The sequence below is a fragment of the Mustela nivalis genome, assembly GCF_964662115.1.
Source record: "Mustela nivalis genome assembly, chromosome: 11".
Taxonomy (NCBI): Eukaryota; Metazoa; Chordata; class Mammalia; order Carnivora; family Mustelidae; genus Mustela; species Mustela nivalis.
This window is the reverse complement of record NC_139030.1, coordinates 104,139,920-104,155,991: the sequence shown is the minus strand read 5'-3', so window position 1 is coordinate 104,155,991 and position 16,072 is coordinate 104,139,920. Positions and strand designations below refer to the sequence as shown.

General features: G+C 36.6%; 1 protein-coding gene across 10 annotated transcripts in view; it reads left to right on the top strand.

Moving 5' to 3' along the window:
- PLCL1 (phospholipase C like 1 (inactive)) overlaps positions 1-15,528 on the top strand; it is a 347,335-nt gene extending 331,807 nt beyond the window's left edge. For 7 of the 10 annotated variants that reach the window (XM_082688998.1, XM_082689003.1, XM_082689001.1 and 4 more), the window contains one exon: positions 2,413-4,094. In XM_082688998.1, coding sequence (XP_082545124.1) covers positions 2,413-2,595 — 183 coding nt within the window. In that variant the 3' untranslated portion in view covers positions 2,596-4,094. Of the gene's footprint in view, positions 1-2,412; positions 4,095-15,122 lie in introns of those variants that run through there. The other 3 variants (XM_082689000.1, XM_082689007.1, XM_082688999.1) reach the window with 1 other exon arrangement.
- Positions 15,529-16,072: the final 544 nt, after the last annotated feature.

Genomic DNA, 16,072 nt, shown 5'->3' with positions numbered 1-16,072 from the left:
TAAAAGTAACACTGAAAAGGAGTGCGGATCTGATCTTTTTATTAATAGAGTTTGGTTTTTAAAGGAATCTTTCACTTTGTAAAACCAGCAGCAAATTGCCTATCTCTGTAAAACAGACTCTTGCAGACTCATTTTAAACAGATTAGTAAAATTTATATATTAACATGTGTACAGTACCAAGGCAATTCATTATAGTAGCAGACTGTGATACCCGCTTTTCACATCATCTTATAGCATAGTTTACTTGTGATTATCTAAATTACAGACAACTCTTCAACATATTTTCTTTAATCTTTAGCACTGTGAAGAAGGCAGACTATTTTCGTGTTTACAGAAGAGCCTGTGGCTCAGGGAGAAATTGTTGGAGCTAAGGGCAGAACTAAGATAGCTTGACTTTTGTCCCTGCCAGTGTGTCCTTGGTGCACCTGATCTGTCAGACTTGCCACAAAAGCAGTGATTTTCTTTACATCTGCATTGTTTTCATGGGTGAATACATGAGACAATGAATGGGAGGCTCTAACGTGCTTTGGAGAAATTGCACGATTTTCCTTAAAGAGACACTGTATCATACAGTGGGTAACTAGAGCCAACTGCTGGACTTTATTGAAACCCCTTCTCGACCACATAGCTGTTGCAGGACTCTGGGAAAGGGCACTGCTCTGGGCCTTAGTTGTTGTTGTTGTTGTTTCCATCAAGAAACCAAGAATAAGAAAAGTGTCTATCTTTGTAGGGTTTCTCTGACAATTGAATGAATGAACATATGTAAAGCACAAAAAAGAGTGCCTGTACAGAGTAAGCACTTTATATGTATTATTATTACTATTTAAGAATTGCATTTTTCAGAGTGGATGTGACTTTGTTTTTCACTGCCCCAAGGGTGCTCATCACTGTTCAGAGCTGTCTCCCCAGATTCTGCTGGCATAGTGAATATTTTTCCCTTAGAAAATCCATCTCTATGTGACAGTGTTCATTTTCTAGTCTTTAGTGGTGTGGGAAATAGGACACTGGACAGAGGTGTTGATCCAGGTCAGTCACTTCCCAGTTGTGACTTTGGGTCTGTCATTAAACCTCCTCAGGTTCTGCCTCTTTTCTCCTCACAAGAAGGCTAGACTATAAAACCTCCACGTCTGCTTATAAAACCCCATTCCATGACTGGAATGATTGGGGTAAGTCCACTTTAACAAACATATTAGGCAAAGCCATCCTTGTGCATCCCATTCAGTTAAATCCTGTTATTAGAAGGATTTTGTTGTTATTACATAGGTAAGACTGGCAAGTGCTTGTGTAGATTTTGAGGAATGGGATGTGCTGTGGCATTTTTTAACATGTTTCATCAGACATCCTGAGGAAAAACCACTCCTCAAATTAAACAGCGTCTCATGGAGCACATTGGACAAAATAGGTGACTTCTCCTTTTGCCAAGTCTGTGCTTTGTGGAGCACCTCTCCAGCCATCAGTGTCAGCTCCACATCCTCCCACTGTCCCCTGCCGTGCGGGGTCACCGAACCACTGCCGTGAGAGCGGAGAGGGGAGAGAGGAAGGACCATTTCCTCTTTGGCCTGTGCCCTGCGGGAGTAGGTTCCGGCTTCTCCACACTTGGTCTGTCTGGTGCCTGCGTCAGCATCAGCTTATACACCTGATCATTATTAACAAAGAAGTAAAATAAGAAATTAAAAAAAAGAAAAAAAAAGGAGAGAAAGTCTTTCTCAAGTGCTGATGTTCCTGACAGCCGATGGTTTCCTGTGATCCTCATTTGCTTTTTGGTTTGATCGACATGCTAAGGCTCCGGGGCCCTTCCCCCCACCCCCATCACCCAGATGGAAACATTGTCTTTAGGGTGATGGAAAAGAGAGAAGGAATGTGGGTAATTAATAATTTATTAAAAGGCAGGTTGCAAGGATAACCCAATATATAAAAACCCAGATTACTAAGCATAATGAAGTGTGATTTACTCTACAGAAGACGTTTTGCTTTGTAAGCTCTTGTACATTGAGGGGCTGATTTAATTTTCACTTCTTTAAAGAGGAGCTTCTTTCCTTGTTGTCTCCCAAGCCTAGGAATGCTTGGCCTGGGTGGGACAGGAGTTGCAGCAGTTTCAAAGCCTCAGACCATGGGGATGGTGCATCTCCTCATAATGCAGAGTAGCCCCCGCCCCAGGTTATTCCTCACTGCAGGAATCTCAAGAGGCTACTGGCAACCACTGACCTGATTGGGAAGGAAGGCCCAGGCTGAGGTCCCTGGCTTAAAGAGCAAGACCCTGAACAGTGCTAGAAAAAAACCCGGGGGTATTCCCAGGCTCTGAGGTTCCAAGTCCATTTCCTCACTGAGGAGTAGCACTAATATATAAAGTAATGTCACTCAGGTTACGCCTGGTCCATAACTTTCTCCTTTGGTGTACATTTGTCCTTGTAGGGCCAAGGAGACCTGTTGAAGAACGCCAAGAATGAAGCTGTAGAAAACATGAAGCAGATCCAGCTAGCGTGCCTGTCCTGTGGCCTTAGTAAAGCACCCAGCAGTGGTGCAGAAGCCAAGAGCAGACGCAGCCTGGAAGCCATCGAGGAGAAGGAGAGCAGCGAGGAGAATGGGAAGCTGTGACCGCGGGCAGGGCCCACACGCCCACCCCGCCTTCGCCCCAGCGCTCTGCTGTTTCTTTCTGGTTTTCTTTCTTTAAGCTTTTTAGAAGTTCACAAGAAGATGCCCTCTGTGGGGTGTTGGACATAGATATGTTCACAATGTCAGTATTTTAATGTAGTTAATTTATCTAAGTTAAGACCTTTAGTAGCGGTGTTTAAAGTTCTAAGATGTGTACATACCCATGTGTGGATGTGGGTGGGAGCGTGTGTGTATGTGTGTGTGTGTGAGAGAGAGAGAAACAGAGGCAGAGAGAGAGAGAGAGAGGGAGAGAGAACAAAAGAAAGAAAGGAAGAACCAGAACGTGACAGAGAAAGGAAAAGAGAGACATTGAGATCCTATGAAAATCTAGTCTATGTTGCATTATTCATTCAGTAGGTCATTATCTTATCATTTTGGGACAAATTTATTCATCTGAAATTCTAAAGAGCACTTAATATAACCGGTTACTGTGTTTACTTTACTTTGTCATTCAATTTAGAGATCTTAACATAGGTTATTATCAAACGAAGCCAAATTTACCAATGCATAGATGTTTTGGTAGATTAAATATAGATTAGAAAAATTCCCAAGAATTGCAATAGAGATAAAAGTGAGAAAGATAAACAAGTGATCAGAATTTCTGATGTCAGCAAAATAACTTCTTCAGTTAGGAACTCTTTAAAGTATTCATTAAATCAAATCAATTTTTAGAAAGTTTTTGGTAGTTGTTTAATAAGTGTATGATTTCAATGGAAAAGCTGATCATAAATGAATTTATATCCACCTATGTGGAACTCTGAAACACAGTGAGAGCTCTGTTGTAATTGGGATTTTAATGTGACATTATTTTCAGTTATAAAATTTCAAGGTTGAGATTTGTTGGAAGGTCTCATTCTTCCAAACTGGAATCTAGCATTCATTTTCTATAATGGACATGAGCAGCTAGGAGGTCTTGTCTTTGATTAAATATAATTTATTGTACTAAATTTAAACTGAAAGACATTGTTCAAACAATATCACATTATCATGTTGAGCTCATATAAATTCTGTGGGCCAGGTAACATCTTTGTGATGATTTAAGAACTAACTGATTATAAATATGATACAATTTTAATACATGAACAAAAACATACACACAAAAGATGCAAACTAATTAGGGTACATTTATAATTGCATCCAGATAATTTTTACCCTAATATATTCATAAAGTACTTGAGTGTAGTATGTTTGTTACCTCCAGAAGAACTAAATGTTCTATGGTTATGAAAATATATTTATTTAAAACATTGCTTTTATTTTGAAAAGCTTCTTAATTAATTTGATTAACAAATACACCAGTTTTGGGGGAACCTAGGGAAGATAATTGTTGACATTTTGCAAATATAAGCATCTTCTGTAGCTACTGTGTTAAGTTATTTCTGACTTCTTAACACTATTATGTTCATGTTGCACATTACTGAAAGTAAAGATATGAAACAACACTTTCATTGTTTTCCTTTATTGTGAATTCATTGAAAGAAAAAATGAAAATAATGAAATATAATGATATTATATTAAAAATATCTCAAAGGTATGATATTTCCATGGACCAAATATGGTCCTTGGAAATTTCTCCTTGGGTTTCAAACTGGGCACCTGGGAGAGGTTCATGAGCTCATTTTAAGGTAGGTTTCCAATGGTACTACAATTGCCTGAAAAAATTTCTTTATCCTCCATTACACTTAACCTGCGCAGTAAAAGGAATAGTAGAATGCAAGTGTCTAAACTCCTTATGATGAAAAGCGGATGATAGAGACTGAAACAAAACCCATTTTTCATCAGTCAATTGGTTGGTTTCACCTTTGGACCTCTTCACCTCCCTGAATTCTATTCAGAGAAGTCCTGGCCTTTCCTAGTGGTACAGAGAGGTGGGAAGAGAAGATGAAGAGTGAAAGCACTCAAAGAATATTATTAATTTCGCTACTTGAGGGTCAAAGCCAATCCTTAAAAGTGGCTTCCCTGGTTCATTCTACTTGTCTTGAAGTTCCACTCACACTTAGGAACTTGCCCAAATGCTCTTGAACTGTTTTTGTTTTTAGTTTAAATAGAGTTTGAAAAACAGAATAAAACAAAACACAAGTATTCTTGAGAACATGATATGGGTTCCACCTCATGTAATGCTACTTCTGGTTATGGGTTCTCTGCCATTCTGTACTCCACTGTGTTGGGTATGATTGATAGTCAGGGAGTGAGGGGTTGGGTGGGATGAGTGTTAGATTTTGAGAATGGTCTTGCCTCTGGATAGAATAATAAAAACAAACAAAACTTTTTATATTATTACATCCTGCCAGTGTCTGTCTTCTTTCCAGATTTGTACCGCAGTAGAAAAATCCTCCTTCTGTCCACTTATCTTTCAACAGTACTAGGAAGATAATGGTAGATATTATTTCTGTTTTTGTTTATTAATTTTTACATTGCCAATTAATTTTCATTAGTTTTGAAGCACAGATGGTAGACATCATCGCTGACAGAGCCACTGATAAAGTAAACGGAAGAATCGACTTTGGATTCTGGTTTGTCTGATTTTATGTGCAAGAGTATTGGTTCAGTGGTTTTGATTTTCAGTTTAATTCTCATAATTTTAAACTAAAGTACTAACTCTTTCCCTTATAACCAAAAATGAAAAGGCCATTATTGTATTCTTTGATAGTAAAATGCTAATGATCAATATTAAACACGCAAAAACAGATCTGTAAAACAATCACCCCCATTAACATTTAGATTTATACCCCTTAAGACACTGAACATGCTTTGATTATACATACATCTAAATATGCTTTGATTTTTAAGAAAAGTGAGATTACATTATATAAAGTGTTTTTGTAATAATCTTTTTACACAATAAAGACAATACATCATGAATCACTTTCTGTCAATAAATATATACGTACATTGGGGCTCTCAGCCTTTGAACTGAATCTAGTATGCTAATAATGTGTTTTATTTGGTCACTGAATCTTTTTCAAAAAATTTTAAATAATAGGCAATTTTCAAAAATCCGGAAATTTCACATCAAAGTTTAATTTCCCCTTCTAAACGATTGGGTATTCTGATGACAATAGATACCCTTCCACATCTCTCCACATCTTATTTGTCATCAATTAATTGAAGCCACCTTCTCCAAGAGGGGCATGCACTACCCAGTTTGCCAAAGGGCTTCTTCTCTCATTTATGTCACCTCCTGACTCTGTAGATGTCTTAGGTGGAGATTCTTGATTCACATTAGTGTTAGTGTCTTATTGTGTGGATTATCATAACATATTTAGCCAATCCCCTGTTTTCTCTCCCAATTTCTTGTATGTAAGCATTGCAGTGATGAAATCCATTTGTTCAAAGTGGTTTGATTTTATTCTTTGGGATAAATTTCTAGAAGTAGAATTATTGGGTCAAAGGATACATAAATATTTTAAGGATTTTGAGATGCATTACAAAATAGCTTCCAAAAAATGTATCCAATTTCAATTCCCAATAAGAATTTGTGGGAATGCTCAAATCTTGACTAATACTAAATTTAATTATTGTTATGTATATGTTTGCCAATCTGCTAGATTAAAAAATTTTATTTCTTTTTATGTCTACTCTCTAGTGAGAGTGAACACATATTAGTATGTTCATTGACTATGGATAATCTCATATAGATATGAGTTTCCTGATCATTTTTGAGTGGGGTGGTAACTTTTAATCTTTTCATTATTATTTTTAAGAAGTATTTACTTAATAAGAATCTTAACCCTGTGTTTTTCATATATATTACCAATGTCTTTTGACATGCAGATCCCTCATTTAATCCAAATTATGATTTTTTCCATTATGAGTAGTGTTAAGAGAATTTTGTCCATCTACGCTCATGAAAATATTCTCCTAAATTACTTTTCACATTTAAATCTATAATCCTCTTAGCTTTGCTTTTTTGTGTATAGATTAAGTTAGATGTCTAATGTCATTTGTTCTAAACGTGGATAATCAGGTGACCCAGCTTATTTATTGTACACTGTCCTTTATCCATTCTTCTGTAATGCCATCCTTGGAAAAAAGGAAGCACCCATGTATGTGTGTCTATTTCTGGAATCTCTGTTTGGTTCTGTTGGTCGGTGTCTGTCCTGGAAATATTACTGTGCTGTTCTAATTATGATAGCTTTGTAATGTTTTTGTATCAGAGAGAATAGGCCTCCCCACTTTTCTTCTTCAACATTTCCTCTTTGCATTTCCATATGTCCATTTCTATGAGATACCTTCTGGAACTTTTATTGGTATTACACTGAATGGATATATCATTTTGGGGAGTTTGGACATAATTCACTTTATTGAGTATTCCAATCCATCTGCATGGCGTATTATTCCATTTATTCAGGTTGTATTTAATTTCTCTTAATACATTTTTATAGATTTCTCTATAAAGTTCTTACAAATCTTTCCATATATCTATTCCTAGGTATTTGACATTTTTCATGCTATTAGAAATAGCAATGCTTTCAAACTTAAGTTTCCAAATTATATATAAAAATATAATAGATTGTTTTGTAATGATCATGTGGACTATCAAGTGAACTTGCTAAACTATTTGTTGATCTGAATTGTCTATTTATTATTTTGGACTTTACAGGTACAGATTATGTCATATACAAATAATGGCAGTTTTATCTTTTCTCTTCCGATCTGTATGCATTTTACTTATGTTTTTTATCTGCTTTTCTTGATTTGTAGAACTGGTTAAAACCTTCAGTATAATATTCAATAGAAATGACGTTAGTAAACATCCTTTCTCCTTCCCAACCTCAGAGGAATTTTGCAGTATTTCAACATTATGTATGATGTTTACTCTGATTCTGGTATTCTGGTAGATTCATTAGGGAATGAAAAAAATTTTAAATATATATATATATATATTTAGTGAGATATATATAATAGTGAGATATATACATATATACACACACACATATATATATGTATATATAACTATAAAACCTTTAGAAGAAAATATAGGAGAAAATTTTTGATCCTGAGTTAAGGCTATGAATTTTAGATATGACACCAAAACACAAGTAACAAAGGAAGAATAAGACTGAACTTCATCAAAATTCAAAACTTTTGTACTTCAAATGACACCATCAAGAAAGTGAAAAGACAATCTGTAGGATGAGTTCACAACTTGTATGTATGATAAAGGACTGGCATCCAGGATACATAAAGAATCACTACAATATCATAAAAAGACAACCCAATTTTAAAAATGGACAAAAAATCTGAATAAACATCTCTTCAGAGAAGATATACAAGTGGGAAATAAGCAAATGGAAGGATACTCAATATCATTTATCATCAGAAAAATTTAAATTGAAACCACAATGAGATACCACTTCTTACTCACCAGGATAGCTATAATAGAAAAAGACAGGTAGCAACAAGTGCTAGTGAGGAAGGAGAGAAATTAGAATCATCATACACTATTAGTGTAATGTAAAATGGTCCAGTTGCTTTGGTAAAGAACCTGGCACTTTACCAAAAGATTAAACATAGAGTTACTATGTGACCAGCAATTCCACTTCTAGAAAAATGAAAATACATGTCCACAAATGCTCATAGCAGCATTATTCAGAATAGTCAAAAAGTGGAAACAATCCAAGTGTCCATCAACAGATGAAATGATAAGATAGTATATCCACAAAACGGGTTATTCAATAATAAAAAGAAATGAAGTACTGAGACATGTTACAACATGAATGAACCTTGAAAACATCATGCTAAGTTAAGGAAACCAGGTAGGGAGGCCACATGTTGTGTGATTCCATTTCTAGGAAATGTCCATAAGATGCAAATCTGTGGAGACAGAAAGTATCCTCGTGGTTTTCAGGGGCTGGGAGGAGGTGGGGTGGGGAGGGACTGCTGATGGGTATGTGTTTTCTTTTGGGGTGATGAGATGTTCTGGAATTAGATATTGATGATGGTTGCACAGCTTTGTGACTGTACTAAAAGCTACTGTGTCGTTTAAGAGGGTGAATTCTATATTACGTAAAACTATCAGTGAAAGAATTACTTAAAAAAAAGAAACATAGAAAGGAGAGTTTACATAATGAGCCGAGCACCAGTGAATAGTGAAATAACTCCAAGAAATCTGATACATATGTAATAGATAGGGATGGGGAAAAAGATACTTGAAAAAATAATGACTGAGAAAACTCTTACTTTGAATGAAAACTATAAAGCCACAGATCTAAGAACCTTCAAAAAATCCCAAGGACCAGAAACATGAAGTAAACAACCAAGACATATTATAATAAAATTATTCAAAAGTAGTGGTACTGAGAAAATCTTAAAAGTAGATAGTGAGATAAGACATGTATATGTAGTACATAGAAAACTAGAAAGCACATTATTTAGCATAACCTAAATGGACAATGGAGCAAATTTAACTGAAAGAGAGGCAAAAACTTAATTCTAGAATTCTATGCCCAGTGAAAGTGCCGTTTAAAACTAAACGCGATATAAAGAATTTCAAAAGATGAAAGACGTCATCACCAGCACAGTTGCAGTAGAAGAAATGTTAAAGGAAGTTCTGACTTTGTTAAATGATCATTTATTAAGTCAAGTCCCAAGGTGCTGGATGATTCCACAGAAGGCCACAAGGGAATTGAAGTAGAGAAGTTTGTTACTCATAACTTCCAAAAATGTATGTGGCACACTTTAGTATGGGACCATGGCGTGGTAGAGGCAGGGCACAGGCAGAAGGAAAGTGGGGAACTGAGGGCACATAGATTTATTTTGGGTCTGAGGTGGAGAGCTTTGGTGTTCTTGGGCTGAGGCTGGGTTGGCCAGTTCAAAAGTGGGGTTTTCATAAACTTTGTGGGGGTCTTATCTACAGGGCACTCAAGGAGAAGGCTCTCAGATGGGGAGAGACTGTTTATCACAAGGGGGGTTTGGGGAATTGATATCGGGAAATTGTATTTACTTACGACTCTGCGCTGTTATCTAGAGCATGCATTCAAGAAGGGGGCTAGTGTCGGTTCAAGGCCTCCACAGGCCTCCTGGCCACACAAAGTGGATGCTGAGGCAGCACCATTATGGAGCAGTGTGACTAAATTCTCAACAGAATTCCTCTAGACTGGAGGAAATGATGTCAGACGAAGATACGGATCTACACAAAGGAATAAAGAACACTAGGAATAGCAACGATAGAGGTAAATAGATTAAAAAGTATATTACTTAAATCCCACAGAGTTAAATGACTGTCTAAACAAAAAGAACAAGGTAATAAGGAAATCGGAATAGATATACAAGGAAAATGTATGATAAGAATAGCACCAAATTGGTAGAAGAGAAAGACTCCAGTACTATGTGTGAAATAGTCTGATACCACTTGAAGGCTCATTGGGATAAGTTAAGGAGTAACTTATCACAATCCTAAATCAACCACTAAAATTGAATCAGCAGAATATATTCAATTAATCCCAAGAAGGCAGAAATAGAAAAAAAAAAAAAAAAAAAAAGGAAGAAAGAAGAGATGGGGGAAAAAAAAACAGATAGCAAGATGTTTGTCTTAAAGGCTAAGCATGTCAGTAATCACATTAAATGTAATTGTATAAATAAAATTGTCAGATTGAATAAGAAACTAAACAGTACACTGTCTATGGAAAGTACACCTCAAATAGAATGATACAACAGTTTAAAAGTAAACAGCTGGGAAAGATACATCATGCAAACATGGATCAAAAGAAAACCGAGGGGCGTCTGGGTGGCTCAGTGGGTTAAGGCCTCTGCCTTCAGCTCAGGTCATGATCCCAGGTCCTGGGATCGAGCCCCACATCGGGATCTCTGCTCTGTGGGGAGCCTGCTTCCTCCTCTCTCTCTGCCTGCCTCTCTGCCTACTTGTGATCTCTGTCAAATAAATAAATAAAATCTTTAAAAAAAAAAAAAAAGAAAACTGAAATGGCTGTATTCATATCCGATGAAGTAGATTTCAGAGCAATGAATGGTGCCAGGAATCAAGAGGGTCCTTTCGTAGTGATTAAGGAATCACTTCATCAAGAAGATGTTGTAATTCTAAATGCTTATGCATCGAAAATCAGTGCTTCAAAATGCATGAAGCAAAAACTGATAGAATTGTCAGAAGAAATACACAATCATATGATTATCGTCTGAGTCTTCAATACACCTTCCTAAGCAGTTGATTGATCAAAGAGAAAATAAATATGATCTAAGAGATTTAAATAATATCATCAACCACCCTGACATAACTGATATTTCTACAACACTGCCCTCAACAAGAGTAACATACATGGTTTTTCAAGTGTATAGGAACATTTATCAAGAGAAACCATGTTCTGGGTCATAAAGCCAACCTCAATAAATTTAAAAGGATTAAAATTATACAAAATGTGTTCTCTGACTACGAAGGAATTACATTAGCAATCAATAATAGAAAGACGTTTGAAAAATCTCCAAATATTCAAAAACTAAATGAAGTACTTCTAAATAATTCATTAGTCAAAGAGGAAATCAAAAAGGAACTCAGAAGGTAGTTTAAACGTTAAGTGACACATCATCAAAATTCTTTGAATAACACTAGTGTCATTCAGAGGAGGAAATTTATAGCAGTTAATATGTGTATTAGAAAAGAGGGGAATGCGAAAACTTTAGGCCCATAAATTCTACAACTTCCTTGGAAGATACAAACTACCAAATCTCAGAACAATTATAATGAGCAAAAGAGGTCCAACAAAAAGCACATACCGTGTTTCTAACAATATAAATGTTTGGAAATGCAAACTAATGAATCATGACAGATCAGTGTTTGCCTGGGGAAAGTGGGAGGTGTCGGGGCTCCAAGTGGCAGAAGAAAACTTTCAGGGAGGGTGTCTGTGTTCATTATCTTGATTGTGGTGATGGCTTCCCATGTTATACATCAAAGTGTAACTAATTGTATGCTGCAAATATGTGGAACTTACTGTATGACATTATGCCCCAATAAAGCCCTTAAAAATACACAACAGTATCTCTAAGTTAATAATAATTTCAAGGAAGCTTTATGTATTTATTTTCATTTATAAGTAAACTTACCCCTGCCTGTCTGTTTGCTGTTTCTTTTTTCCCTTGATGTTCAAGATTTCACTTCTGTATATTTTTAGATAATTCAATTTTACTTTTAGTTGGGAAATAGTGAGTTTGAAGAGTTAAGTATCTTTTTAGCTTATAAAACTTTTCTTTCTGCATTTTCCAGCATGTGTGTGTGCGCATGCCCGTGCATGTAGGGACATATTTGCTTTGTGTCACTGTTTTAGTCTCTTTAGGAACAGCATTTGGCCTCATCATTGTCATATCTTTCCCTCATCTTTTCTGTAATCATGCTATTTTTCTGCACTTTGAATTCTGGGAGGTTTTCTTGTGACTTTCCTTTACAAAAAAAATTCCATATTCTATATTGTCAGTCTTGCTGCTTAATATTTGACCACATTTTTCATTTCAAAGAATTTCTTCTTTAACTCATCTCACTCTTTATTTAAATTCCTGCTTGCCTCTCAGACAGCTTTTCCCCTCATGATCTATTTTCTGGTCCCATCTTTAATAGTTAGCTCTTACCCTGTCTTCTGTATGCCACATACTGTATCCACTCATTTAGTTCTCAAAACTGTCTTAGAGACTGATATTCTCTCCAGTAGAAGGGAACCGGGGCTGAGAGACTGCTCAGTTTCAATTGCTGCGTAACAAATTGCCCCCAAACCTCCCCGTTTAAAGAGTGGAGCCCATTCATTTTGTTCAGCTATCTGCAATTTAGGTAAGGTTCCACCGGAGGGTACCCGTCTCTGTTCTACTCGGTGTCACTTGGGATGATTTGAACGCCAGGGGTTGGAATCATTTGATTTGTTCTCGCCCAGGGCCAGGAGTCAGTGCTGGCTGAGAACTTAACTGCAAGATCTACAGAGGGCCTCTGCATCGGTGTTCCTTGAGATAGCCATCCAGGATAATGCCAGGTCACCTTTATGACTTCGCCACATAAATCACACAGCACCATTTCTACCACATTGTATTCACTGAAGGTGACCATTAGGGCATGCCCAGTGTCAAGGAGGAGAGGTGTGATGAAGTTAACTATTGATGAGGTATGGGAAGGTTCTGGAAGAGTGTGTGAAACCAGACATGTTGCTGTTGCCAATTCTGGAAATTTTAATCTTCCACAGAGAAGTTAAGTATTTTTTCCAAGGTCATATGATAATAATGGAGGAAGATTACTTCACAGAAATCTTATTTCATAAAAATGATAGTAAATTTCCTGGAGTAAAACTTGATGCTATCTCAAATTTTTTAAAAGATTTATTTACTTATTTTAGGGGGAGAGAGAGAGAGAGTGGGTGTGTGAGTGTTGGGGAGGGGCAGGGGAAAGAAACTCAAGCAGACCCCTGTTGAGCGGGGAGCCTGATGCAGGGTTCTATATCACAACCTTGAGATCATGGCCTGAGCCCGAATCAAGAGTTGGCCACTCAACTGATTAAGCCCCCAGATGCCCTGATGCTATCTCCAATGTTCTTAAAAATTTATATGTATGACTCTTATGTTATATTTTGTTATATTTTAGCATTTAGTACTATAGTCTTTTATGTTACTGTATACATTCATATAGATTTGCTTTTCTTTTCTGACTGCTCTTGTAATATTTTATTCAAACTTTTTTTTTTCTTAAGAAATGGCTTGAGTTTATTCTTGCTAGAATTCTTCACTGTTAGCTTGGATGTTGTTAAAATGCTTACTTAAAATTTAAGTGCAGAACTAAATATTTTATCTTAAGCAGCAGGATCTAATGTTACTTACTTGGTAATCTGGTTACATTAGGAGTAAGGACTTGAGACCTAGTAAAATCTCAAGTGTTCCAATTCCTAATGAGAGGATAACTTCGTGGTAATAAAAGTGAATGGCTTTACATGGTTTATTGATTTCACTCCTAAATGGTACAATGTTTTCTTTTGCAACAGTGTTCTGTTTTGTGATAGATTTTATAATCTTCATTTGGCATTTGGGGAAATCAAGATGTCTTTCTTTGTCTAGGGGACCCTAGAAGTTATACTTACTGGCTCTTGATATGGTGACTTTTCATTTCTCCATAGCATGTAGCAGTACTTTGTCAATAAGATAAAAGAAACTGGAATAACAACTCACCCAAAATAGGTTTAGTGCACAGTCAGTTTCAGCTCAAAGCCAGGGAAGCCTTGCAGTGGTGGGGATTTCCTTTTGCACGTGTTTTCATCAGGGTGAACATGTTTTTGTCTTCCTGGTAGTATGAGGCATAAGTGGACTTCTAGGCTCTACATGTTTTCTAAATTCTTTTAATTTCTGCAGGACCTAATCAGAACATATATTTGGATATGTTGGAATATATTTGTGAATATATAACCTGAATGTATATTTTGTTTGGAGATTGGTAGGTTTGATGCTGTTGTATTGAGGTTCGGTGTCTGCATTTGTCTATATACAGATATGCCATATAAATATTGTCATCTCTTCCATATAGTCTCTTTAAAAAATGTAATGCATGAATGTTTGGATGTTAGGGTCTCTAAAACAAGCATATTAACAGCTGCTGGCAAAATGCTTAATAGCCTTTTTTTATCTGTCTTTTATTTATGCAGTCACAGATTTCAGCATTCTCAACAAGGAATCCATAATTACTTGTTGGGTAAAACAAACCATTGACATCGGAAAGGATAAGAGTAGCTTTTATGCGAATATTGTACAGTCCCTCTTATCTCTAAGGAAAGCAGTGTGACACAGCCGAATGGAAAAGAATGCTGCTCAAATAAAATCTCAAGGGCATTGTAGCTGTTCAATGGTTAGAAATTTTGCTCAGTATCTAATATTAATGTCCTATATTCTTAAATCCCCTTATCTGTTTTATTTCGATGTAGCGATGGCTGTTCAGCCCATATAGTGTAAAAAATTGGACCTTGCAAACTGGAGAGGCCAGATTTTGGATTTTCTGTACAGGGTCCTTCCTCAGTGTATCCATATCTGGGATACCACGTGTTCTGATTTTCCTTTATACAACCTAGTGCTGCCGAGCACTAGGGAGAGTATAGAAATCCGAGCACTTTGGTGAGAAGGCCTGAATAATACATTGGATTTGCAATGTTCTAGCCTCCTTGTCACCATATTTGGGTCAAGTTGCACTGTATAGTACCAGGAGGGCCTTCATTCCTTTTGGCAGAGCAGTAGGGAGACACAGGAGAGAGATCTCTTTCTGTGGCAGTCTTACGCTTTCCCAACACACCCGGATGTTGCCTCGTGTTTCCATGATTTGTTCATTGATTCCCTCCTGTATTCAAATGTTCAGTTAGCCTCTCACATAAGAGAAGTACTAAGCTTTTCGGAAACATTTTTAAAATCTCACTTATAGGTATCACACAAAGAAAAATCATTGAATACTCTGGATTTGCTCCTCCTTTCACCATTCATACTGCTAACTGGTTAATTCTTCTATTTTTCAGAGAACTTGTGTTTTGGAGCCTGTTCCGTAGGCCAGACAGCAGACCACCATTCACTGTGGAAACCAAGAGCTTTCACACATTGAAGCTGTGTGTTTTCACAGTCCCCGAATTAGGAAGACTTTCTTTTCCTTTTTTACTTTTGGTTGAAGTATAAAAATGGATTTCTTTACTATTAATTAATTCCTCTTTTCTAGCAATTCAATTTAGTCATGAGGAGAAATTCAACATGACAATTTAAGAAATTGTAAGTCTCCTATTTAAAAATCAAATTGTAAAAGAATATGCTTTCTTAAGTTGGTTTCTATGTTTGTTCATTTGTTAACAGTGTCAGATTTTACCCTGATTTTTTAGTGGAGAACGTTTTGACACCTCTACAATTTAGAATACATTTCTGAGTAAGAAAATATTGTTCATTAGTTTTTTCTTTCTTGAACATTTTCTAAATAATCGTGAAAAATCCTTTCCCATGGAGAGAACAAAGCTTTAGGGGTCATGAGCTTTTTCTTCAGTCAGCGACAAGTAGATTATGTTCTTTCCTCAAGGTATGTGCAAGGAATTATAAGATGGCAATATAACTCTGTTGTAATGTACAAAAGAATGTTTTATTTCCTTCTATAGTTATAAACATGCCTGCAGTTATTTTCTGCCATTACACCTAGGAGAAGTGTCAAGTAAAATTACCATGTAAGAAAATTTTGATTTCTCAACCCCCATCCCCCTTACTACTTGTTCTCCCCTCAGTCTTCCGGTTCCTACTGAACATCACTGCCTCCTCCCACACCCCAGAAGCCAGCTCCATTCTGTTCATGCTCTCACACTCTTCTGCCCTGTCTACAACCAATGCTCTTAGCAGCTCCACTTGATTTGGACCTGCTTTCCTTTTACCTCTGTTGCCTACCATCCACCATGGTCTTGCCAGGATTATTGAAATAGCCTCCAACTAGACACTT